Raw genomic sequence first — 26614 nt, 5'->3', positions numbered from 1 at the left:
CCGACATATTGGAGACAACGCAAACAAAATCTCCAGATGATTCTACCCAGCAATGTCAGTTGAAAGGCATGGGGACAAGATGGAGCCTTGTGGAATCCCATGTCCCAAAGGCCAAGGGGATCAGCAGCAGCCCCCAGCCATACTTTTTGAAACCTTCCCTCCAGGTAGGACTAGAACCACAGCAAAATGGTGCTTCTCAGTCCCATCCTGCAAAGGCAATCTAGAAGAAGGCCACAATCAGAGGTATTGAAAGTCATTTATGGGTTCAGCAGAATCAATACAGTTTCAGTCTCTCTGTCTATCTCTCTACACAGGTTATGCATCAGGGAGTCCCCAGCTGTTTCAGTCCCATAACCAGGCCTGAAATCAAACTGGAAAGAATTCAAACAATACTTTGGATTTGTAACCTCGTTTTTCTTTTGTATGTGGCATTGCTAGGCAGTGTCTGGCAACTGGTATGAGTAGAGTAGCCAATCCCCAGTAGGGGCTGGAGAACCCACCGTTTGGAGCCTCTCCTTTAATTTTCAGGCTCTATGAATCAAGGGCAACTTACCAGTCGCAAAAGGAAGCAACCAGAAAGTAAATGTAACATCCTTGCATCACCTGGAAATGAAGCTTTACCCAGAAACCAGAGCATCTCCCCCAACATCCTTGACATTTAATGCCACTTCCAAGAGATGAAGGGACATGGCATTTACTTCCTGGTCCTTCCCTTCTAGCTTCTGGTAAGTTCCACCCCCATTTAATGGCAGCTGGTCCGACCAACCTGATAACCCTAGGTGGGAAGCTTACAAGTGGAAACATGGGGGCTATGATGCCAGCTTTGGTATCATGTCACTTCCGGTAAAAGAAGGAAGTGACACAGGTAGATCTAGGGATTGCTGGGAACTCTATAGAAACCATAGATTTTCTGGTGAGTTCCAAAGCTACTCAATGTCACTTTTGTGTTTTGTTTTTTACTGGAAGTGACATAATGCTGCAGCCAGCTCATGGTTAATTTATTTTGTCTTTCTCCTTTCACTTGTCTAAGCGGCAACTGGCAACAGGCGTGGAGGCAGGCAATTCCCCGCCCCAAACAGGGGCTTGGCAGTTGTAACATGCATTTTTATATGCCATTTATAGTCTTTATCTCCAATGCCTGTGGTACTTATCCACACAATTCCCGCAACTGATATGTACAACATATGCACAATGCTGGCTTATCGATGCACAAAGAATCAAGGCGCCAACAAGGTTAAAAAAATGTAAACGCGAGGCCTGATATGATAAGTGCAATGCATAAAAAATTAAAATATATGAAAATACATACATTGATTGGAAAAAAGAGTTTAAAGACGCCACAAGGCCTCAATAACAGGCTCTCACCAATGCATGTCATATCAGATAGACGACAATTGACAGGGAAAATCTGGGTGCAAAGCAACATCGACCCCCTATATCATGGAACACATAGAAAGGGAAAATTTCCCGCTGGCTTTAATGGCTCCGAATCGCTTTAGATTCAGCCGAATCCAAGCCAGGGAAGGGCGCTTCGGTTGTTTCGAATTCAGACCGAATCGATTCAGGCCGAATCTGAAACAGTCCGAATGTTGTCTGTGTGCGTGCCTAGTCCAAACGTGAAGAATTATGGTTCTGAATTCAGGAAGATGGCATGAAATCAAAACACACTGGCATTCAGGGATGGCGTGGGGTGGCTTGAAGCATCCAGGGACAAAATTCCAGATCCCTCCCTCATCTGTTTGTTTCTACAATCCATTTGCAGTAATGAACCCGGTCTTCCTCCCGACCTCGCCAGGCTCCTAAAACACCCAACCATGCGGGAAGGACCATTAACCCTTTCTGTTCAAAAACAGCCCCAAGGGCCCAGGAAGCAGGCATGTGCTTCCTTTCATGTGTGCGTGTGCATATGTCTGTGTGCGCCTTCAGGGAAGGAAGGCAGAATGCTCCTCCAGCCCCCACCCCCAGCGTGCTACTCGGGCCCTCCGTCTTTTAACGAGCAGCTCCAAATGACAGCTTTAATCACTGCCTCTGGCCACTGAAAGAGGACGCTAATGATAGGAAAGAACAGAGAGTCATTTGCATCAATCAGCTCGGGTCTAAATCACTTTTTATGATAATGCACCCAAGCGGAGACGAGTGCCTCTGATGTCTTCGGCATGATGATGCACCGCAGTGCTGTCTCCTCTCCTCAGACCTCCACATAAATCTCTCCAAGACAAACCTCTCCCCCCCCTCCTCCCTCAACCCCGCCCAGCACCAGCCAGCAATGGGCTGATTTTCTACACCATTAATGATCTACCACAAGAGTAGAGTCAGCAGAGGTTAAGCAATCAGTTCGCTCGGCTCCCTTTCCGTGGGTAAGGCCCCACGCCTGAGGAAGCCGAGCGGGAGGGGAGAGGGCGGGAGAGAGGCACAGAGAGGGAGAGACGAAGAGGGAGAGGTGTCTGGGATGGAGTTCAAGGAGAACGGGAGGGGGGGAGCCAAAATCTTGCTGGGCGGGGGGGGGGGAGCGGGGATGTCTTCTGCAAACAAAATGATGCAGAGTTTCATCAAGATTTCTGGTGCATGTTGACTTAAAAGATGTAATGACAGAACCTGGAAAGGGCCCGTCGGTGATCCGGAATCTGGTTTGTAGCAGTGGCTAAACAACCAGGAAGCTCATAAGTGGGGTATGGAGACAATAGCTCACCTATAAGAACCAACTCTTCTTCTTCTTCTTCTTCTTCTTCTTCTTCTTCTTCTTCTCCTTCTCCTTCTCCTTCTCCTTCTCCTTCTCCTTCTCCTTCTCCTTCTCCTTCTTCTTCTTTGTTGTTTATGGCAGGGGTAGTCAACCTGTGGTCCTCCAGATGTTCATGGACTATAATTCCCATGAGCCCCTGCCAGCGTTTGCTGGAGGACCACAGGTTGACTACCCCTGGTTTACAGTACGCTGCCTCTAGACACGGAGGCTCCGTTCTCAAGTAATCAGAACATAATCCCCATAAATTCTTACAGAATTAACGTCCAACCTCTCTCTGAACAAGCGGGGAAAGTGGGGAGAGTTATAGAATAGAATGCCATCTTTTTATTGTAATAATGGGGCATTTATGGGGTTTTATGTGATTTTACTGTGATTTTATATTTTATTGTGAACCGCCGCAAGACCTTTTGGCGAACGGCGGTATATAAATCCAACTATAAATATAAATCCAACTATAAATAAAGAAGAAGAGTTGGTTTTTATACCCAGCTTTTCACTGCCCGAAGGAGTCTCAAAGCGGCTTACAATCGCCTTCCCTTCCTCTCCCCACAGCGGACACCCTGTGAGGTAGGTGAGGCTGAGAGGGCCCTGACGGGACTACTTGGTCAGAACAGCTCTTCCAGTGTTGAGACAAGCCCAAGGTCACCCAGCTGGCTGCATGTGGAGGAGCGTGGAATCAAACCTGACTTGCCAGATCAGAAGCTGCAGCTATTAACCACTACACGAAGCTGGCTCTCAGTTTTTATAAGGACAGACCAGATGACAGATGTATGTGAGAATTTTCACTATTAAAAATATTCCTTGGAATTTGCTAATGGCCACGAAGCTTAATGCAGGATGTGGAATGATATGGCTGGGCCTTATCAGCTCTTAGAAGCTAAGTGGGGTCAATACTCAGAGGAGAGGCCACCAAAGAAGACTCTGCAGAGGAAGGGAATGGCAAACAACCTTTGCTTCTCACTTGTCTTGCAAGATCCATATTGGGAGTCACCATAAGCCAGCTGCAACTTGAAGACGCCTGCAGATGTAAGTACTGAGTCAGACCATTGGTCTAGCAAGGTCAGAACTGTCTACTCTAACTAGCAATGGCTCCCCAAGGTCTCAGCCAGAGGTCCTTCACATCACCTACTACATAATCCTATGAACTGAACCTGGGTCCTTCTACATCACAATGCCTCTTGCCTTGTGTGGGTGCACCAGAGATATGGGCAACCCTGAGCATGAACATATATAAATGAGCCACATACAGTCTTGCCCACATCTCAGATTCATGGCCACGCAATGGTTACCAGGCAGTTTTCAACCCAAATTTTCTTGTTTCGCCACTGCAGGATCAGTTCATGTTCAATAAAAAGGAAGGGGTTGGTGGGGTGGAGACACGAATTTGCCAGATGCAGCCCCAGTAAACGTTCTTTATAAGGGCGCTCCCTTTCTCAGCAGCCCCCCCCCATCACCCACCGCCAAGTTGCTGCTTTTATTGCCAACCCAAGACAAAAGAAAAAAAAAGTCTTCTAAAGTTCCATTTGATCTTCCAGCGCAAGCCTTTCGGTCTACCAGGAGTTCATTTAAGCAGTGCCGTGTAGGCAACAGGGTCCAATGGGCTTGTTTTAATTTAAGCCGCATACCAAGTATTAACATTGCCTCACTTTGCCTAAGTGAACGCCCAGCGGGAAGAGTTGAAAACACACCAGCCGATCAAATAAACCCCTTTGAAGTGCGTTGCAGTAAGCACAAAATGGACAGGGGGAGGGGGAGCCTTTTAAAATAGCTTACAGTTCCTTCCTTCCTTCCTTCCTTCCTTCCTTCCTTCCTTCCTTCCTTCCTTCCTTCCTTCCTTCCTTCCTTCCTTCCTTCCTTCCTTCCTTCCTTGTTGAGCCAAAGCTGATAATTTGGAAGGGGTGGGATGGGGTCATCCCTCACAATCCACATGAAAGATCACCTTTGTGGGAATGAGCGGGATATAAATTAAATGATGGAAAATTAATTAATTAAATCACCTAGACCTTTCCTCCTTTACATGCCCCTGAGCTTTATCGATGTCACAGTGGAAACGGTGCTAATTTTTTTTTGGGGGGGGGGAATCTGAAGCCCTTTTTCTACGTGTACCACATTTGCAATCCAAATCAGACCCTCACACATCTGGGCGGCAGAAAACTCCCCCATAATATCCTACAAAGTCTTTATGGGGAAGATGAAGAGCTTGGTAACGTGTGAAATGACCCTTAATTAATTCTGTTTGTTTAACTTCATTTATACCCTACTTTCTCCCCCCCCCCAATGGGGACCCAAAGTGGTTCATAACCTTCTCCCCTGCCCAAGGTCACCCAGCAAGCTTCCATGAGAGAGGGGAGACTTGAACTTGGGTCTCCCAGACCCTAGCCCAGGGGTAGTAAAACTGCAGTCCTCCAGATGTCCATGAACTACAATTCCCACGAGCCCCTGCCAGCGTTTGCTGGCAGGGGCTCATGGGAATCGTAGTCCATGGACATCTGGAGGACCACAGGTTGAGTACCCCCTGCCCTAGCCCAACACTCTAACCACTCTCCCATGTGGTTGTTGAGAACAAGGTTCCAAAATGGGGGGGGGGCTCTATTTTGGTGTTGTTATTATTTTTAATAGCCAATCACTGCCATTGTTTCAAATCTTGCGGAAAGAATTTAGTCCAGATTTGAATGAGCAGGAAAATAAATGTCTCTAATTGGGTTTATTCTGCACTTCTTACAACTGCATATCCCTTAATTGTCCCTATTTTCTGTCCCTGGTGATTTAGGATTGTTTTATGGGTAAGACGGAGGAGGGGAAAGCATTGCATCCCAGTGGTGTATAAGTGAAGTAAAAATAAAATGTGTGGTTAAAATGCTAAAACTGTGTAGTTACCGCCTAGGTTTCCAGTTCTTCATTCCTCCATGGTTAAAGCTATTCCGGGAACACTTATTTGATGCAAAATAGATGGTCAACAGGTCAAAAGAGACCTCAGCATCTTCGGTGTGTGAAATGGCAGGCCAAGCAGCACGTGGTACCGTTAAATCCGTGAGTTCAGAGGTAGACATGGACACTGGAAGGGATCTGAGCTCTTTATTAGGACTTCAGGATGATACAAGAAGGACCGACCTGAACTGAGAAACCCTCAGAGAACCCCAACTTCCAGCCATTCAGAAGCAAACCATGGATCTTCCAACCAGTGCGCACTATTGGTCAGTTTCAGTTTAAACTGACTGGATCCGGCAGATCTAGCTGGATCTAGCCACGCATTGGTCAATCACATTGTAAGCTGCAATCCTGCCTCGGACCACAAGCTAAGTCCTTAGCATGTCTGCATTCAGCGTGCACATTAGGAAAGTGAATCCCTTCCCTCCCCTCCCCCACCCCTATTCTGAGGCTGTAATTCTAGAGATTCTGGAGAGGCAGTGAAACCTTGAAGAATGACAACTCCAGGGACTCCCAGGTAATAATTAAATCCACACCAAGAACCAGAGGTGGCCCTTTGCCAGGGACCAGATAATAGGGGTCCAGATAATAGGGAAAATTGGAGCATATATGAGCAGTAGAGTCTCCCTCCTCTTTCAAATTCCCCAATCAGATTTCCAACCAAATCCTCCCCCCCCCCCCCGCCTCGTTCTATTATGATCAGCCTGTCTTGAGAATCCAAGCTGGCTCTCCTGTTCTTCTCAGTTCACCCAATTTTTCTCCTTTTATGCAAAGCATCTATCTACAAAGCTAACATGTAATTCTGCCATTACGAAAGGAGAAGGGAACAATCTATGATTGGCATCATTTTTTTTTGTAACAGAAAGGGCTTTATTAAAAAGAAAAACATTTCACCCGACTTGGGATGCAAAAGTCATGGAGTTTGGAGCCAACATGAGAACTTCATTTTCCTTTTGTCAGGATTATGATTGACATGCAGGAAAACGCTGGGGATTTCTTTGAATGCTGGGGTATTTATTTCGAAGAATGAAATATTTAATATTTACAGAATCATTGAGTTTTGTTCTTGATGTGAAGCACAGACTGGGAACGGCCTGCAAAAGGCTTCCAGAAATTGTCAACGGGGGCTGTTGGGGTGCAGTGACCTTCATGGGGTTCCTTGCCGTATTTCTGCGGATGGTTTCATTTTATGCTTGCCATTTTCATGGGACAAATTCTAAGTCGCCCAGGAAAAAGGATAAAAATATTATAACAAATAAACAAACATCGAGGGTGACTGCCCTGAGCCTTAGGGGAGGGCTGTATATAAATTTAAGAAAATAAATAAATAAAATAAGTAATGCCCCTCTAGGATTCTCTGGTCTACTACAGGGGCTGTTCTCTAAAGTCCTCATCTCCTACAGGGGAACTGATCTCTGAGAGCCAAAGTTGCATTCATGGTTTTTTCTTACTGTTGAGAAACCCCTGAAAGATTCTTCGGCCTTCGAGAAACCCCAGAAGTGGCGCAATCGTGCAGAATATGGTTCAGGAAGATAGCTGCGTACATGCCCGCCTGTTGCATCTCCCCTTTTCATGCCCTCTAGGACTATTATTGGCCATTTTGAGAGGGGTGTGTGTCAACTTGACCATATATGGTCATATCACCCAATAAATGTTTAATAACTATTTAATTACATATCTTAAAATTAATTAACTCCCAGTCACCCACCCATTCGGGTAAGCCTTCCAGGGCCTTCAAGAAACCCCCGGGTTTCACAAAACCCTGAGACCGTTTACACACTGGAGGTTTCATGCCAGGATGCGGGCTGGAGCTTTAGTCATGGCAGGTTGCTCCACCTCTTCCTGAACCCAGACGGGGGAGCATTTGGCCCCGTGTGCCTCTTCTGCCCCTGATTTGTGCTCCTGCATGGGAGCTGGGGCAGAGAAGTTCCCAGTGCATAAACAGTCTGAGAAAACTTGGGTTAGAATATCAAATTAGGATCTCAGAGATCCAGGTTAATATCCCCACTCTGCCATGAAAGCTTGTTGGGTGACCTTAGGCTAGCCACAGATTCTTTGCTTAACCAATGCCACAGGTTCTTTCGGTTCCCACTGGGGAGAAAGGCAGGGGGCATGAATGAAGTAAATACATAAAATAACATTTTGGGGTTTTTTTTGTCTCAGTTCCTCCCCTGTCCCCCAATGCAGAGGTCACTTAGAGATGGCCCAAACAAGCCAGATCACAGCTAATCTTGTTTGAAGAAATGAAAGAGCCTTTAGCCGTGCTTCTCGAATCAGCTATGTTGCCAAATCAGTTTGAAACCAGATGGCTGTGACTCAGGTGACAACAATGGAACATCTTAACCCCAACGGGACACTCCCTGCTCAGCAACACACAACATGTTGGGAGTACCTTGAGATTTGGCCGCCATGGGGGAAGCGGGCGCAATTTTAGACTCTGAACCAAAACAATCCGTGTTTGATCCCTAACAAAACCATGCACGTCAACACCTCTTTCCCCCCAGAGGGAGAGCGAAGGAGCGATAGGCGATTACCCTGGAGGGACAGATTCTAAATCAATGCACTGCTCATGTTGCTTCACCTCTCTCAAGACTTTCCATATTATGGGGCAATTAACCCTATGGGCTTCTTTTCATGGCTACAAGCCAGGAACATAGATTTGTGTGTACAAGCCGAGCTCTCCCATTACCAGTAATGGCAGAGAAAGGGTCCTTGGAGAGACCCACTTATCGATAGTACATTTTTAAAAAACCCTTTTCTCCACGGGCGACAAACAGCATTCTCTCTTCTCCAGCTTGCCCTCAAAATAACCCTAGATGGGAGGAAGAGGTGGCAGGCAGTTATGGAGGTTCAAAGCAAAGCCACCGCCCCCCTCCAAAAAGAGCCAAAGCTACAGAATACTCTGGGTCAGGACCAAACACAATGACACAAAGCAGAGTGCGAACTTTTGAGCTCTTTATCAGCCTGCGTCTTACAAAAATTATTAGAATTATTATTTTCAGTTTTTATCCTTCCCTGGTTGGCTCAGGGCATGTGACAGCTGACTTTAAATACAATCACACACATTTAATTAAAGAAAAACATTAAAACAATTGAACCATCTCCTCCTAGTCCTAGTTCAACCTTTTCTGAAGTTGGTCAGAGCTCGGAGGGGCCTTACGTTGACGGATGGGTCTTCAGGCTGGGAGGTCAGGCTTCAGTCATGGGCCTGATGGGACAGTTTCATTTTGCAGGCCCTCTGGAACTGTTTAAGGCAGGCTTTCTCAGCCAGGGTTTTGTGAAACCCTGGGGTTTCTTGATGGCCCCGGAAGGGTTTCCCAAATATGTGGGAGTCAATTCATGTTTTTCGATATTTAAAAAATTTGTTAAACATGTATCAGGTGATATGACCATATACGGTCATGTTGACCTGCCTCATCTCCCCAAATGGCCAATGATGGGCCTGGAGGGGGTGTGAAGGGGAGGGGCCCCAGGTGGGTGTGTGCAAAGCTATCCTTCCCAACCATATTCTGCATGATTGCACCACTTCTGGGGTTTCTTGAAGCCTGAAGAATGGTAGTTTGTTGCCGGCCCTGGCCCCAGAGTCTGTGACCCTTTTAGGAAGAACATTTTTGTGGGCAAGAAGTTGTTTCAGGTCAGGTAGGCTAGGAAAGGTTTGCTTCCCAATGCCTGTGAGGGAGGAGCATCCTTGTCCAGCAAAGGCTGTAAGTCATTAATGATACGTTAAACTGGTTTGACAGTTGCATGTGACCATCACTGATGTTTAGGGATTTTTTTTTTGGTTTGGCCTTACCTTGTAACAGGTAATCCTTTGGTATCAAGGCTTCTTTCCTTCTCAGTCTCAGCCAGCTCAGACCCCACCAGCATATATTTAAAATTAAGACTTTTGTTCCAAATTTTTGTCGCCTTTCATGCACCCCCCAATTAGTTTAGACCACTGTGGTGGGAGTTGAAACCTTGTGACAGAAGCAGAGGCAAAGATGTGCAAGGGTCACATCTGTTCAAAAGACTGCATGGGAGAATGAACTGCCCCAATAACTTGAGAATACCATGCACCAGACTCTTAAGAAGTTCTACCAAAAGTGATAGGCTGACTTTAGGGTTGAAGCCCCTACTCCTTAAGCCAAAGCAATTCCTTCTGAAGCAAGGAATTATACTTCTAAGTATAATTATACTTCTAAGTATGTTCTCAGGCCTAGCCATGATGCAAGAGATTCTTCCGATACATATTGTTAATGGGGCGGCTGCTTTGATCAACCAGGCTTCCCTCCAAGTTTCCTACGAGATGTACATTATGCCCCTACCCTTTACAATAATCCTTTGAGAAAGGCTAGGCTGAGCGAGGGTGGAAGGCCACTTGGGAGTGTTTTCAGCCCAGTGCTGCCCACCATTGGGAGACAGCAGGGGTGGGAAGATGCAAATTACCCTTGCTTTGATGGCATGACATCACTTCTGCCATGAACCCAGAAGGGACGTCATCGTGTTAGGGTGACGCTCTAGGATTCCACTGAAACATACAGTTTCAGTGGAATCTTAGAGTGCTGCTGGGATGCAACAGTATCTCCTCCAGATCTGGGATGGAAGCGACTTGTGCTGTCAGAGCAATGGTGATTGCCTCCCCATTTTTCCGGTGCCGCTTTACCAAGTGGCAGGGGACCAGGTCTACTGAGCTGGAGGTCCCCCTTACCGCCACCTGCTGACTCTTCAGAGCAGAGTGGAGATTTGAATCCAGATCTCCCCAGTCTACGCCACCCTGCTCCTCCCATTCTTTCAGCTCCAGTTGCCAGCTGAATCACACCAACACTGGCTCTTGCGTCACACTTCCCCTTCAGTAGCCATTAAACCCCATGAAGCCAACTCTGTGCTCTTAATTAAAAGTGAAGAACTTAATGCATCTCCAATGTTTCCAGTGCCACCGCTAATTCCACTCAATTACGACAATAAAGACTTCCCTTTATTACTGAACTCTTAATTGCCATCAACCAATCCTGCTTCATTGCTGCTCGGCGCTAAATGGGTATCTGCTTGGGGGAAAAAAAAAGTACAAATGCAACGCCAGCATGCAAGACTGGACTTCCTTTTGCCGGGAGCGAGAAATAATCTGCCACTGACCATCCACCACGTTTACCTTCTCCCTTTGCAGAGCTTCAAGAGGCGAGCCTGTTTCAAGAAAGAATGAACATCTCACGATAGGTCCTGCCGTCCTTCAGACCCGCGAGCTACCAGCCAAAACCATCAGCGTAGCTGCCATGTCATCCAAGATGCAAGAAAACGGGGAGGGGGCAGAGAATCCCAGAGCACTCAAAAATCCACGCTATTCAAAAAGCTGCCCAAAGTTGCCCGCTCGGAAGAAAAGACCTAATTGGAGCCACAAAAGGGACGGGGAAGAAAAGAAAAGAAAAAACATCCATCATCTCGGACTTGAACAAAAGGCTCTTGTCCTTGGTGTCTGCTCCGAACTGCCAGTGCTTGCAACAGACTCTCCCCAGCTGTGCCCTTCTTGCTCTCAGCCGCTGACATCCCTTCTCTGCAGATGCGTCTCGGGGTGTTTACAAGGTTCGCGGGGCTTTTTGTCCCATCAGTCGCCTCCCGCTAGGAAAGGTGGTGCAAAGGTCTCTCGCCTCGCTGGCTGTTCATCACTCGGAGTGATCCCGCGGACAGCCACCCTTTTGCCTCGCTTTCCGGCAGGCGGAGACCCTCTAAATCCCCGGTGATAAGGCAGCGTGAAACTTGTCCTGCTTCTCCCCTCCTTCAGCAGCTGAGGCTCTGCCTGGCTCTAAGCTCTCTCACTAAGTCAGCTTTGTGTTAATTTGCTGAGCCAGACAACACTCGCTCAAAAGGGATTATTCGGATTGCTAGACCTGAGCAATCTACTCGAGGCCCACTGATTTGACTACCTCGTCCAAGCAGGAAGGCGAATCCCTGTTGGGATATTCCCTTTTTTTAAAAAAGAAAGAAAAGATAAAAGGAAACGAAATTCAAATCCTTTCGGCATAATGGCTCTCCGTTCCTCAGCAGACCCGAATTGGCGATCCTCCCAAAAAGGACTGGTTCACGTCGAGCGTTCAGTTTATAGTTGAGTGTTTGGTTGCCAATCTTCTTTCTTTCATCTGGCAGATGTGTTTTTTTTTGGAAGCCGGTACTCCAACAAGGGCTGTCAGTACAGTAGGGATGTGACCCTGTCTACTGGGAGCCTGGAAATGGCTTACAGAGAGCCTGCTTGGTGTAGTGGTTATGAGCAGCGGACTCTGATCTGAAGAATCGGGTTTGATTCCCTGCTCTTCCTCCACGTGCAGTGAGCTGGCTGACCTTGGGCCAATCAGGGTTCTCTCAGAGCTTTCTCAGCCCTACCTACCTTACAGGGTGTCTGTTGTGGGGAGAGGAAGGGAAAAGTGTTTGCAATCTGCTTTGAGACTCCTCTGGGTAATAAAAATCAGGATACAAAAAAAAACCCAGCTCCTATTATTATGATATTGGAACAACACACTACCTTGTAACCTTCCCAATGTGCACACTTGCCAAAGTGCCTAAAAAAAGGGAATGTGCACATTTTGCCCAGTCTCTATAGAAGCTTCACCAGACCTTGATTTTCAGGCTTCTGGTTTGCACATATTGAAACCCAAAATCTGGGTGTTGTCCCTTTCAGGTGACAGGCAACCTGATTTACCAGGTGGGATTTCCAAAAGCCTGCCAGCATGCACAATCATAATGTCAGATTTACACCCTTCTTCAATGGACTGAGAAGAACACAACCTTTGTTAGAATCTTTTTCAGGGCATCTAGAACAGGGGTAGTCAACCTGTGGTCCTCCAGATGTTCATGGACTACAATTCCCACGAGCCCCTGCCAGCAAACGCTGGCAGGGGCTCGTGGGAATTGTAGTCTACGAACATCTGGAGGACCACAGGTTGACTACCCCTGATCTAGAAGATGGAAGGACTGATTAGCTGATTAGCTATTTGAGCAAAGAATCATCATACCGCATCTCATGGCTTAATTAGGATATTATGACACAATTTACAAATTTGTCAAGATTTGCTTTTGCCTTATTATTAGGATGGTTCATTTAGTCTGAGGAAGAGTGCATGCACTCAAAAGCTCACTCCTTGAATAAATCTTTGTTGGTTTGAAAGGTGCGACTGGACTCTATTTTCGTTTAATTACATCCGTGTGCATCATGTCTTACTAGACTCTTGCCTTCAGGTCCATGATGAGTATAAATGCATAAAGACAAGTATCAGGCAGTGGGGACTGTTTCTAAGTTGATGCACATTAACATCCTGAGCAGATTATGCTGGCTTACACTGAGTCAGACCCCTTGGCTAGAAAGAGGCATGTTGCTTCCTCTGTCAGGCCCTAGATTTCCAGGGCCTCAGGCAGGAGTCCTGCACATCTCCCCACATAATTGTTTTAAACTGGGGAGGGCTGGGATCACCTGTGCATAAAGCACATGCTCTACTGCTGAGCCCCTGACCCTCCCCAAACAGCAGGAACATATATATTTTTTGTGTGGAGGGACTGTTCTGTAAGATCGGCACTACCGTGAGTCTACTACTCTGAGAACAACGTGGATTCTTCATAGCCTGGAAAGTCTTTCATTTACCTCGGCGTCCTAAGATTCTCTCCCCATCCTTGCTTCCTGTCATCCAGTCCTTCCTTTTATCTCCGGATGTCTCTGTAGGGACTGCTCTGAAAGGATTCTGGAGGCAATACAGTCTGTCTGACAAAATATTTCAAAGCGGCTTCATCTCCTCCCGTGGAAAAAAAAAACACATGCTTTCCTTACCAATAATACAGAAGGTAGATGGGTAAGCTCAGATCTCCAAATTGAAGGGAGTCTTTCCTCCTTTGTTCCCTCTCACCACCCCAAAAAAAAGGGGGGGGGGAGGAAAAAAAGAATGTTCTAGAAATGTCTGCATTTATCCTGAGACTGTAGGACGACGGAGAAGGTATGTGGGAGAGAGACACAGAGAGAAAAGAGAACAAAGCCTTACCAAATGCTGGGGAGAAATAACCTTTCATATCCAGCCATTTCTCCCCAGCAGGCCGAGTCCCTGCTTGCGCTTTACCATTTGATGCAAATGCTTGTCGGAAAAGGAACGGATAGAAGATAATACATTCTTAGAGAAAAGATAAGCAGAGACAGTGAGGGGAGGGGGAAAAAATGAAATCTTCTGAAGTGCCATGAGTCTGGGACTGTTCGGACAGTGAAGTGTCCCATTTCCAGAAGCCAACAAGCAAGATTTTCCATCATGATGACCTGCAAGACCTGGATGTGAAACAGTGTGGGTGGATGGAGGAGTCTGGTAATCCTCACTGCAGAATCAGAGATACATCTCTGTCCGTCTGTCCGTCCGTCCGTCTGTCTGTCTGTCTGTCTGTCTGTCTCTCTACTTCTCTGTCCCTCTCTGTCTCTGTCTCCATCTCCATTTCTCTGTCTCTGTAGCTAAGGATTAACTTATTGGAGCTCTTCCAACGGGCCAAGAAGCTCTCTCACTTTGCATAGGCCTAATGTTAACTAATGTTACCTCTTGTGGCACAGGGTGGTAAGGCAGCCAACATGTTGTCTGAAGCTCTGACCATGAGGCTGGGAGTTTGATCCCAGCAGCCGGCTCAAGGTTGACTCAGCTTTCCATCCTTCCGAGGTAAACGGGTAAACGGTAATGACTGGGGAAGGCACTGGCAAACCACCCCGTATTGAGTCTGCCAAGAAAACGCTAGAGGGCATCACCCCAAGGGTCAGGTGCTTCCACAGGGGATACCTTTACCTTTAATGTTACTATGGAGCCCAAGACTGGGAAGAAGAAGCCTGGGTGATGGGAGATGGCATTTAAGAGTCATGGGACAGCCTAGGATTGGCTCACAGCTAGGGTGGGCAACTGGTGGGAAGGTTGGATGCAGGGAAATTGAGGGTGGGGGTGGGAGGGAATGTGGCGATGGCTACTTCACTATGACACGAAGAGTAGGTCTAGGAACCACCGGGAAGTATATAGCTTCTGGGGATTCCTAGAGCATCCCTGAGTCGCTCTTGAAATTTGATGATGATGAGAACACATTTATTCTCATAACCTGCCCTTCCCTGTGCAGCCCAGGGTGAGTAACGACAAATCACCAACAATTCAATGTAACTCAAACAGGTTAAAACAGTTACTATATCAGGTAACGTAGGTTTTAAAAACTTTAAAAGCTGCTTATCTAGTTAAAACTTATCCTGTGCTGAAGAGTGTTTCCTACTTTGGCAGACGGGTTTCTAGATGGATTTTTTTAGCTACGTCGGGAGGCCCAGATCTGTGGGTCAGATTTCCTAGCCTCACCCATAGGCCTGGTGGAACAGCCCTGTCTTGCAGGCCCTCCGGAACTGTTCAAGGTCCTGGAGGGCCCTGATCTTATCAGGCAGAGCGGCCCACCAGTCTGGGGCCACAGCTGAAAAACCCCTGGACCTAGTTGAGGCCAGTTTTGCTTCTTTGGGGCCAGGGATCCTAAGTAGCTTCTGACTACTTGACCTGAATGCTCTGTGGGGGACAGAGGGAGAAAAGTGGTCCTGTACATAGAATCATAGAATCATAGAGCTGGAAGGGGCCATACAGGCCATAGAATCATAGAATCATAGAGTTGGAAGGGGCCATACAGGCCATAGAATCATAGAATCATAGAGTTGGAAGGGGCCATACAGGCCATAGAATCATAGAATCATAGAGCTGGAAGGGGCCAGACAGGCCATCTAGTCCAACCCCCTGCTCAACGCAGGATCAGCCCAAAAGCATCCTACAGCATCCAAGATATGCAGCTATGCAGCTCTCATCCCTTTAAAAAACATTTTTCTTGTCTTGCCACTTGGCTCGAGTGGAGGCCTGTCAGCTCTAGGCCCATCTTACTGGAGGCAGGAGAATGCATTTGGTAAATTGACCGCATCCGAGGCAGGCTGTGCCCCCGGGTGTAGGAGTACTGGCTGAACACATGTGGAAAAACTAGCAGATTCTTCTCCTCTCGGAAATAATTTCAGCTCTTGTTACTAAAAAGGGAGAAAGCCCACAAGCCTGTTTCATATACATATGGCCTCATGTTTAATCCCTGATATCTGCAACTGAAAGGACTTCAGAGGTTCACAGGAGAGAGATGGGCATCTTCTCAAACCTTTAGGTGGCTCTGGTCATTCAAAAGAGACAGCATTGGGCTACATAAATTGAACATTTGACGGACTTTACTAGAAGACTCTTTTTCTTTACAGAGAAAGGAAATATCTAGACAGAGAGGAGCTACAGCACCATGGCAGACATTCTGCTTGCCAAATGTCCTCCTTGCAACTCTAGTTAAGATGTTTCAGGTTAGCTGGACCTGGGAAACCCATGATAACTGAGATCCTAGAAAACCAGGTCAACACAGTTCTCTCTTTCTTTTTCTTTGTGTAAAATGCCCTCAAATCACAGCTGACTTATGGTGACACCTCATAGGATCTGCCATTGTCTGACTGAGTAGGACCCTTCTTTGGTAGTCTCCCATCCATGTGTTAAACAGGGCTGACCCTGCTTAACTTCCAAGATCTGATGTGATTGGAGTAGCCTGGGCCATCTGGGTCAGGGCTGCCAGATCTTGGTTGGGGAATTTATGGAGATTTTGGAGGTATGTGCCAGGGCAGGACACTTTGGAGAAGGGAGAGAGGTCAGCAGTAAAGGGATGCCACAGGTCCCCCCTCTGGGGCTGCCCTTTCCTCCAGAGGGACTTATCTCTCTCTGTAACCCAACAGTCCAGTCAAAGTAAAGAATACTGAGCAGAATGGACCAAGAGTGTGCGATTTGGTGGAATGCAGCTTGAAATGTTGATACCTGGTCCACTGTCCATTGGTAGGTTAATCAGCCTCCAGGTGGGTACCCAAAAACAAACAGGTCTGTGTACAAATAGTAACGACTCTGTAAACAAATCTACAGGTGGAGTCTGAAGATCTTCCGGAATTACAACTGATCTGCAGACGACAGGGATCTGTTCCCCAAATAAAAATGGCTGCTTTGGAAGGTGAGGTATATGGTATTATACTCTGCTGAGGTCTCCCCTCTCCCCCAACTCCACTCACAAAATCTCCGGGAATTTACCAATCCACAGCTGGCTACCCTTAGTGCTTTGGCAGCCCTTGGCATTGCCTTGATGGCTCAAACAGCTTAAAGGGACTTGGGGAGGGCATTTTCCATGCTACAAAGTCCAAAGGCCCATTATGCGTTCCCTTTGCTTCCAATCAAACCCAGTGCTGGAAATGTCACCAGAGTCACTCTCCGCTCCAGCCTCCCTCCGAGCCACACGGCTGAGCAGCACGCTTGGCTATAATAGAGACTAATCAGCAGCAATTTTTTCAGCCGAGGCAAGATCAGGCTGTTCGTGATTGGCTCAGCAGGGAACAGTTCCCTTTTTAAGAGGAGAAGTCCAAATGAGAACGCCTGCACCTTCCCGGCTTATGAAAGAGATGGCACTATCACGCAGGCCACAGACCCTAAGTGGGCATTCAAATCAAGGGAAATGGCCCTCAGCTTTCAAATGTGACGGTTCCAGGGAGATACTATCTGTGAAGGGGCTGTGGTCATTTTGTATGCAGAAAGTCCCTGGTTCAAACCCCGGCATCTGTGGTTCAAGGATGTCACAAAGGAAGTGGTGGGAAAATGTCTTCTCTGCCAAGAGAAAAAAAAAAGCACTGGACTTGAAGGACTACCTTGCTCATGCAGTGTATCTTCTGATGTATCTTCTAATTTTGGTCTGAAGGACCGTAAATAAATATTGATTGATGTATCTTCATGCAATGCATCTTCTGATATTGTCGCTCCCATCATGTCCAGGCCTGGTAAAGAGTCTCAGATAGCAAGGTTAAGAATTGTCTGAGAACATGGATAGTCCTTACCAAGGTAGCAAGCAGCTAGATGTGTGTGCATGTATATATGTCAGGGGTGGCCCAACTGTGGCTCTCCAGATGTCCATGGCAGGGGTTCATAGGGATTGTAGTCCAGGGACATCTAGTTTGGCCACTCCTGACATATATACATGCACACACATATAGCTGCTTGCTACCTTGGTCAAGGGCAGTACTGTGTGTTCTGACCACCAGCAGCTCTTGAGGGTCTCAATTCATTCACATCACCTCCTATCAGATCCTTTTGTAACTAGGGGACAGAACCAGGACCTTCTGCAGGCAAAGGAGTTGTTCTACCCCTCTGGTACAGCCCTATCGCTGTGCAAAGCTAGGTTAGAATCAGAGAATCAGAGAGCTGGAAGGGGACATATGGGCCATCTAGTTTAACCCTCTGTTCAATGCAGGATCACCATGAGCAATCATTTCCCCCCCTGAACCTTTTCACCAGATTGAACATTTCCAAATCCCTCAGCCTTTCCTCATAGGGCTTGGTCTGCAGACCCCTTTATCATTTTTGCCTTTGACAAACACTCACAGCTATTTTTATATCGTGGGTCAGATGCATCTTGTGAAAGCATAACAAAAACAAATGGGAAAGAAAAAGAAAGAAAAAAATCCAAGTGGAGTGAAAGCATGCTCTCTTGGTCCTCCCCACAAATAAAAAAGTGTTAAGAATTAGAGTTTCAGAGTGAAAAAGGGGTGGAGCCATGGCTCATGAGTAGAGCACCTGCTTGGCATGCTGAAGGTATATAAATAAATAGATAGATAGATAGATAGATAGATAGATAGATAGATAGATAGATAGATAGATAGATAGATAGATAGATAGATAGATAGATAGATAAGGTCCCAAACATTGCCAGTTTAAGGGGTCAGGTAACAGGCAATATGGAAGACCACAGCCTGAGACTCTGCTGTTGGTCAAAGCAAATTTTGATCTTGATAGACAAGGACTGACAAATTCCAGGTGGAGGTTGGAGCTCTCTTGAAATTACAACTCTGGACCACAGATATCGGTTCCCCTGGAGAACATGGCTGCTTTGGGGGGTCACCTCTACAGCATCACATCCTGCTGAGGTCCCTTCCTCCCTCAAACCCATCCCTCCCCAAGCTCCACTCTTAAATCTCCCAAAGTTTTCCAATTTGGAGCTGGCAGCCATATTGATGGACCTATGGCTGGACTGAGCATTAGGCACGTTGATGTAAATCTGTCACAAATTTGGCAACTATGGATAACACAGTCCAGGATCAGTGAGGGGGGAAAGCTCTAATGAACTTGAGGGGTTCAAAGCAACCACAGCAGCCACGAGAAAAGAACAACAAAAAATTAATTCCCCTCCCTTAGGCCAAGTGCGATTCGTTTTAGAAAGGAATGCAAACCAGGGGCACACAGCAAGTGCCTTCATGAAATTATGAGGCCGTGCCATGCACACACAGCCGCTTTTCCCACCAACGAATCTGCTATCTGAAAAGGTACTCTCTGCTGATGACAGTGTGAAAAGCTGTTTTCCTCCAGACAGGCCCATTTCATTAAGGGATTGGATCTCTGCCACGGACTTATTTTTTCTTTGCGTCAATGCAGGGCCCCGTTTCAAAGAGCGACAGGAAACATGGACGTGGCTGAGCGGGAGGAGGGAAACATTGCACAGACTTGCTTTCTGTGTAGTATCCAGATTGTAAATCAAAATGGCCTCAGCGCGAGGAAAAAGAAAAAGGGTGCTTTGATCAACGCCCCCGCCCAATGTCCCTCATTCGGCATCATGACCAAGAAGGAGGAGGAGGGGTGGTGGTGGTGGTGCTGGGCTTTTCAACTTTGTCAAATAAATGTTATTAAGCATGCTAACACACTAGGGAAGCCCGCCTCCAGGTGGGACCTGGGGACCCCCTGGAATTAGGGCTTATCTCTGGACTGCAGGGATCAGTTCCCCTGGACAAAATGGGTACTTTGGAATTGTAGCCTAATGAAATCTGGAGAGCCACAGTTTGCCCCCCCCCTGCAATAGCGAGAATTGTTTACATGAAAGACAGAACACGGCTGGCGGTTCTTTGCTATGTCATATCCTCCTTGAGGGAAGGAACTTCCAGGGAGGACCAAAACAATGTGCACTTTGTGAGCAATTCATTGAATCTGGGCACATTCTTGCTAGTCATTTCTGTCGGATCAACAGGGATGCTTTAAAAAATGCCAACAGCTTCAGGTATGAGCACAGAACCACAATGTCCAGTGGATAATTCATGGTAGGCTAAGAAAGTGTGACTGCTCCAAACGGAGGGTTGTTTTGGAGATAAAATGGAGGAGGGAAAATCGTGTACGATCTCGGGAGGTTCTTGAAGGAAGGCTTGGATAAAAGCAATATGATACCAGCTCAAAGTAGAAGCATTGGTTTACTGTTGAAGCTGTAGGTTATAACCACAATAAAGAAGGAGAAGGAGAACAAGGAGGAGGAGGAGGAGGAGGAGAAGAAGAAGAATTGGCTTTTATACTCCACTTTTCACGACCTGAAGGAGTCTCAGAGCAGCTTACAATTGCCTTCCCTTCCTCTCCCCATGACACCCTGTGAGGGAGGTGAAGCTGAGCGAGCTCTGACATCCTGCAGCATGTATCATATACAAGAGATTAAAATATGCATTTTAAGTATTTAAAATAAAAGCAGGACTTAAAATTAGGTTAAATTTAAGCACAGAGAGCTAACAGAAGTCAATGGTAACACTGGAGACAAACCTTTTCCTAATAATTACAGAAGAGAACGTAACGTCAGCAACCGGCAAGGTAACAGATGGAAAACATCGCCCCAAAGAAAAAAAAGCACATGATCCTCAACTCTGTCAGAAATACCAGATAATGTCAAGATCAAAGGCTGATGTTGAGAGAAAGGGAATGCCAAGTGGGCCAGGGATGCCAAACTCCCCGGGATTTGGGGGGTTGGGGGTGGAACCTGAGGAGGGAAGTGTTTGGGGAGAGGAGGGACCTTAGCAGGATATGATGCCATCAAACCCATCCTCCAAAGCAGCCATTCTCTACAGGGGAACTGATCTTGGTCATTTGGAGATCAACGGTAGTAACAGGAGGTCTCCAGGTGCCACCTGGAGGTTGGCAACCCCAGAGGAGGCTCCTCTAGGTCTCAGGATCAAGACATGGATTCTGCATGGAGATCTTTTGGGTTCTGTTTGGGGAAGCCATCCTACATGTCATGCGGCATTTGCACAAAGATAAAAAGATGCTCCTGTTTATTAGCTGCATTTCCCATTCTGCTTCCTCTCAACAGCCTCCCGTACTTTTCAAGGGTTTGATACCTTGCACGATATTAGCATTTGAGTGCCGCTAATGAAAACTCCCTCAACTTCCAGCAGTCCAGCACCGCCGCCTTTAGCAGCAACAACATTCGGAAAGGGACCTGGGGACCGCTTGGGTAGCTGAGTGCAGACATATTGATCACACACGTTCCCAGCTGGGAAATATGAAGGTTCTTTGCTAATCGGGCAAAGGCTCTCTCTCTCTTTCTCTCTCTTTTTAAGCAGCTGTCTAACGTTTCACTCCTCTAAAGTGATTGTTTCCAAAGATGAGCAGGGAATAGTTGCCGGCAACCCTAAGTGGAAGCAGAAGACCTTTATTGGGTAAATTTGAGAGGCCTCATAGTCAGCTACACACTCAGCAACGGATTCAATTACTAGAGGAGTTTTGTTTGCGTCTCTGAGGGGCTGCATCTCTGAACACGTCCCCCCGAAGAATGCTACGATCGGCTAATTCCAACCTGCTGGTGGTGCCTGGCCCCAAGGAAGTGTGCTTGGCCTCAACCAAAGCCAAGTCCCTTTTGGTCCTGGCACCAGCCTGGTGGAATGAGCTGCCAGTAGAGGTTCGCCAGGCGCATGGTTGAGGCCAACGCAAGCACATAGTAACATCAGAAGAGGTCTCCCTCCTCTCCTTTCCACCACCCTCCCATTACTGGAGTCCGGGCACTCGGCCCCTAAACTCAACTCAGAAACCATACTTAGAGGGATGGACGGAGCATTTTCTACATTATAAATAAGGAATTAGATGTTAAATGTTAACATGCGGCTCAGCGGAAGTAGCAAGATTTCCAGGCAATGGAGATTAGTCCCTCGGATGGAAGTGGCCTCTCTGACATTCACCTCTGCTGGGTTCTTCCCCTCTGCCCTCTCCAGACTCTACTCACCAAAGAGATCGGAATGTCCCCATCTGACGTTGGCAACTCTAATCCAAGATGATGATGAAGAGTGATACTTATTTTCCACCCTACCTCGTGGAGGATACCATCAACAAAATCACATCAAGGTGAAATATAGCAGGGAAATAGAAACTATTAGATTAAATTCATTAAACCCTACAACAAATTCAGTTGTCCATCTGTTATTTCTTAGCATACTGGGAAAGATGGAGAAAGGAGCTGGGAGTCTCTTCCCAGATCTGGCTGACGTATCATAAGGCTTTGGTGCACAGGATGGGCAGGAGGAATTTTAATGAACAAGAGGAAATCCAACTCCGGGTGACTCTCAGTATATTAAAAAGACGCCAAGATAGCCTTCCTTCCAGGCATTTTGGTGAGCTGCTTCACTGCCCCTGGCTGCCCCTTGACAATGAGGTAAATTGCACAGGTCTTTTCGAAAGCCACTGTCCAACTCCTCAGTTATCTGGAAGATTAATTAAGATGCTATTGGCCATCTTTCCACTGCCAGACCTGGCTGAACTTAATAGCCATTGATTTGATTCTGCAACCAGTGTGTGCAAATGGAATTAAACTGCCCCATATCATTTCCTCTTCTTGATTTCTGTTCCCCTGGTAGGGTTCAGGGAGGGAGGATTAATAAAGGAAGATGCGTGCACATCTAACAACACCCTCTGCCTCTTTTAGCATTCAGATCAAGGTTTTCATTGTTGTTTACGGCAGCTTGTGAGTTCTGATATCAGCTGATATCAGTAAAAAGAAGAAGACGAAGAAGAAGAAGAAGAAGAAGAAGAAGAAGAAGAAGAAGAAGAGTTGGCTTTTTTATACCCTGCTTTTTACTATCCGAGGGAGACTCAAAGTGGCTTACAATTGCCTTCCCATCCTCTCCCCATAACAGACACCCTGTAATGTGTCCTTCTTCTGATATTCCTGGCTAGTAGACTCCAGAATCCTTTAAAAAAAATAGAATATATTCTGGGTGTTCTTGGGAAGCTCAGAAAAAACTAGTCCCACTTAATTCCTCACCACCTGCTTTCCCCAGCCGTCCCTGCACTTGGTTTCTTTATCTCCCTTTCCTAAATTTACCTTTCCAGAGCAGTGAGAGAAGAAGAATGGATGGTAGTGAAGTCTGTGGACAGCTGGTGCCAAGCGGAACCAATTAAGAGCTGAGCTTCCGAGGGGAGTTTGGCTCTGCTTCTACATGGGGAAGATAATTTCCAACTTCTCCCATTCTGCAATTTGGCACTGTCCTTAATAACATGGGCTCTGCTACAAACACAGGCCTAACTCTATGCTTCAGAATAGTGATGACACCTTTTCCAGCATGGCTGTTGACCCAGGACCTGGGACAACTGGGCTTAAAACCCAGAGTTGCCATGAAACCTTCCTGGGTGAGAGATGTCTTCTTCCATTCCTAGGTGAATGCACAAGAAACTGTCTTATGCAGAATGAGATCATTGTCCAATCAAAGTCAACGCTGTTTAGCCTTGTGCCAGTGACCGTCCTGTTGGGGCTGTTTTCCCAGATCAGGTCTGTTGAAGCTCTTTTAGCCCCACCTAGATCACAGGGTGTGTATTGTGGGGAGAGGAAGGGAAGGTGATTGTACACAATTTTGAGACTCCTTCAGGTAGTTAAACCAGCGCTGCTGCTGCTGCTGCTGCTGCTGCTGCTGCTGCTGCTGCTGCTGCTGCTGCTTCTTCTTCTTCTTCTTCTTCTTCTTCTTCTTCTTCTTCTTCTTCTTCTTCTTCTTCTTCTTCTTCTTCTTCTTCTTCTTCTTCTTCTTCTCTCCCCCTCCTCCTCCTCCTCTATAACTACCCATCCCTGACACAGGGCCTGCCACGATCTTTTAGCGTAAACTACAGGGTTGTCAGCTCTGGGTTGGGGAATACCTGGAGAATTTGGTGGTGGAGCTTAAGGAAGGCAGGGTCTGGGGAGGGAACAGACATCAGTGGGGTATAATGCCACAGAGCCCACCTTCCAAAGTGGCCATTTTCTCTAGGGGAACTGATCTCTGTTGCCTGGAGATCAGCTGTAATAGCTGGGGATCTCCAGCCTGCCACCTGGCAGTTGGCAAACCTGCTGAACTACCTCTTAAGACTGCTGCTGTGAGGCTATAACAGAGGAAGTCCAGACAGCAAAGGAATGGAATGAAAATGAATAAATTACCACAGTAAGTCCCTAATGCAGCCACGGCAAATAATTGTCTGAGAGCCGCAGAAGTACAGCAAACGGAGTCTGAAGAGGTACAAACTCTCTCTCTCTCTCTTTTTTAGGGGTCTTAAATTGCAGTCTAACAAATCTTCAGTTATACTTAACATAAAGAAATACGGGCCAGGAGGGAGGGGAAATGGGTCAAAAGTCTAGACAAGCTTTTTCTTCAACTCACTAGGGAGTCATTTTATAGTAACTGCATGAGGAAATTATTTAGGTTACACACACAATACCCCCTTTTCAAAAATACATAGCAACCTATCAGGCTATCTTTAAAGGTCAAAGGGTCGCCATGTTCAGAAGAATGGATTTCTGTTTGGGCAAGGGAAGACGCTTGTCAGTCTAATTCATAAACAGTTAAGAGCTAATAAAACTAGTTAGGGATTAATAATAAATAAAGCAGGACCCTCTGTAACCCTCATGTCTTTAACACTTATCTTAAAGTCAGATTGCCTGTCGGTTTCTCCCGACCCCTGAAGCCCACACAGTTTTTTAAAACCAAAAAGATAAACCCACAAAAATGTTCCAAATGCAGGTGGCCTTCATTTCACAAAACTGTTGTTTAGAACCAGAAACAAAGACAGAATTCACATGTGCCCATTAAAATGCTTTTGAGCATCCCCCCCCTCCCCATTGTCCTCGTGCATGTGTGGAAAACAGAAATACAGTTTTAAATGCACCTACATAACATTTGTGAACAATCATCATTAAAGCATAAAGACCGACCGAAACATCTCATTGTGTCCTTTGTGCATTTTTTTGTGTTTCAGTTGTGCACTGATGTCACTCTGTTTGCTGTCGGTTAGCTGTGTCATCACTCATTTAGTGACACCTGCTGGCAGAAGATGGGTATTGTACAAAGCTTTAATAGAAAGTTTACAAAAATACCACCAAAGGAATAAACATATTCCAAAGAGGATGCACGCATAACTAGGCATGCATCCTGATCCAGACAGCCAGTTCCTAGGAATTCTTTAGGATTGCAGAAAATTCCGAGAATTAAAAAAAATGAGGCATTTGTCCTTAAAAATGATATATTTTGATGCAATATCATACAGTCTCGGGTTCTATTTGGGGAGCTAGTTGGAAATCCCAAGAAATATTATTGACATCGGAGTCACGTTGTGGGGGATTGGGCAGGAAATCTGCAGTGGGAGGGTTGGGGAGAAAACTGTTCTACGCCCCCCCAGTCAAAGAAGTGGGAATTTGTTTTGTTTCCATGAAAAGACAGCACACTTCAGCAGTAGATAATGAGCTCACCACTAAATTCCTTCCCTACATATCAATGTATTCATGAATCAACAGCATTCAAAGGCGAACGTTTCACCGGGAACACCAAAACAAAAAAGAGGGTGAAAGTAAAGAACCGTAGGCTGATCATTCTCCCAAGGAAGAAGAAAAATCAAAATAGAAGGAATGAAAAAAAAATCAACTTTTTCCCTAACTCCGCCAAAATCTAGAAGTCCATGCTGAGGTTCACGGCAGTTATATTTAAGCATTTTCTTCCAGAAAATAGAAGAAAGCAAACTCATTTCAGACAGATAAAGCCTTTTTCCCCCCTTCTCGCTTCTATCCAGTGAGAAAACTAGCAGGAAAGGTGTTTGCCAGGTGGAGGAAGTTTTGCTCAGTTGTCCACATTAACATTCACCAAACCTTTGCCTCAGTCTCTTTGCATCGCGGAGGGTCAGAGAGGCGGCCCGATTTGGCCACGGCGCTGCTGTTTCGACGGGGTTATGCCGGTGACATAGGAAAATGACCCCACTTTAATTGAGACCCGAGCTGCCGAGCTGTTGAATTCCTAAAATCCCTCCAGCCCCCTATCTTGTAAGTCTAATGTTAATGCATGGCCCCCATTTGCTGAAAGGTGCCAGAGACCGTAATGTTCTTGTGCAGCTGCAGCAATCAAGTCTTTGAAAAATTCATGCTGAGCTCTACAGACCTGACAGTTTCTCCGGTGCCAATGCTCCGTTTCTGAAATGAGAAAGACCGCAGCTCAAGCTGGTTTTGATGCTGGGCCAACCGACTCGCTCATCCCGGAGGGCTGGTTGGAGTGACCCAGTGAGGAAGGGAAAATGCTTCCCGCAAAGGCAAAAGCGTTATTTTTTTTAAATGTTCTTCTTTAAAAACAGTTTCCTATATTTTGGCTTTTAGTTTGGGGTGGGGAAACACGCGGCTTGTCAACCTACTCGCAGTGGGCTGGAGACCTCCTGCTATTACATCTCTAGGCTACAGAGGTCTGTTTACCTGGAGAAGATGGCTGCTTTGATGTAAGCCCCCATTAGAGACTCTCCCCTCCCTAAACCCTCCCCAAATCCTGCCCTCCTCAGGTTCCCTCCCTCAAATCTCCAGGTACTCTCCAACCCCGAGCTGTCAATCCCTAGACTCAACTGGAAGCTGCAAGTCTTTTGCATCTCCATTGATAACTCAGAAATGCTTCGTGGGGGCATTTACGAGGGTTGATTGGAATGCTTGCAAAATTTCGTGAGCACTGGCATATGTTTATAGAGGGACCCTTCTTGTCCTTCCCAATTCAAAAGTCCTAAATGGGGAGGAGAGTGAGAGTTTGCCATGGGTATGAACCTTTGTTTAAAGATTCGTTTAAAGATTCACAGCAAATTCCATCTTCCTCCCTTGAGTGAGAAAAAACCCACTGGGATCAAT

The 26614-nt window shown here is 46.4% G+C and overlaps 1 protein-coding gene across 7 annotated transcripts in view; it reads right to left on the bottom strand.

The window, feature by feature from the left end:
• The window catches only part of AUTS2 (activator of transcription and developmental regulator AUTS2), a 675677-nt gene that overhangs the window by 114896 nt on the left and 534167 nt on the right, over positions 1-26614 (bottom strand). The window contains exon 1 of one of the 7 annotated variants that reach the window (XM_077312663.1): positions 10781-11646. The exons of the other annotated variants lie outside the window; for them this stretch is intronic. Coding sequence (XP_077168778.1) covers positions 10781-10783 — 3 coding nt within the window. The 5' untranslated portion in view covers positions 10784-11646. Of the gene's footprint in view, positions 1-10780; positions 11647-26614 lie in introns of those variants that run through there. 7 annotated transcript variants of the gene reach the window in all.

Source organism: Paroedura picta, chromosome 15 (genome assembly GCF_049243985.1).
Source record: "Paroedura picta isolate Pp20150507F chromosome 15, Ppicta_v3.0, whole genome shotgun sequence".
NCBI classification, from domain to species: Eukaryota; Metazoa; Chordata; class Lepidosauria; order Squamata; family Gekkonidae; genus Paroedura; species Paroedura picta.
Note: the sequence above shows the minus strand (reverse complement) of the source record. Positions and strands in the feature narration are given on the sequence as shown.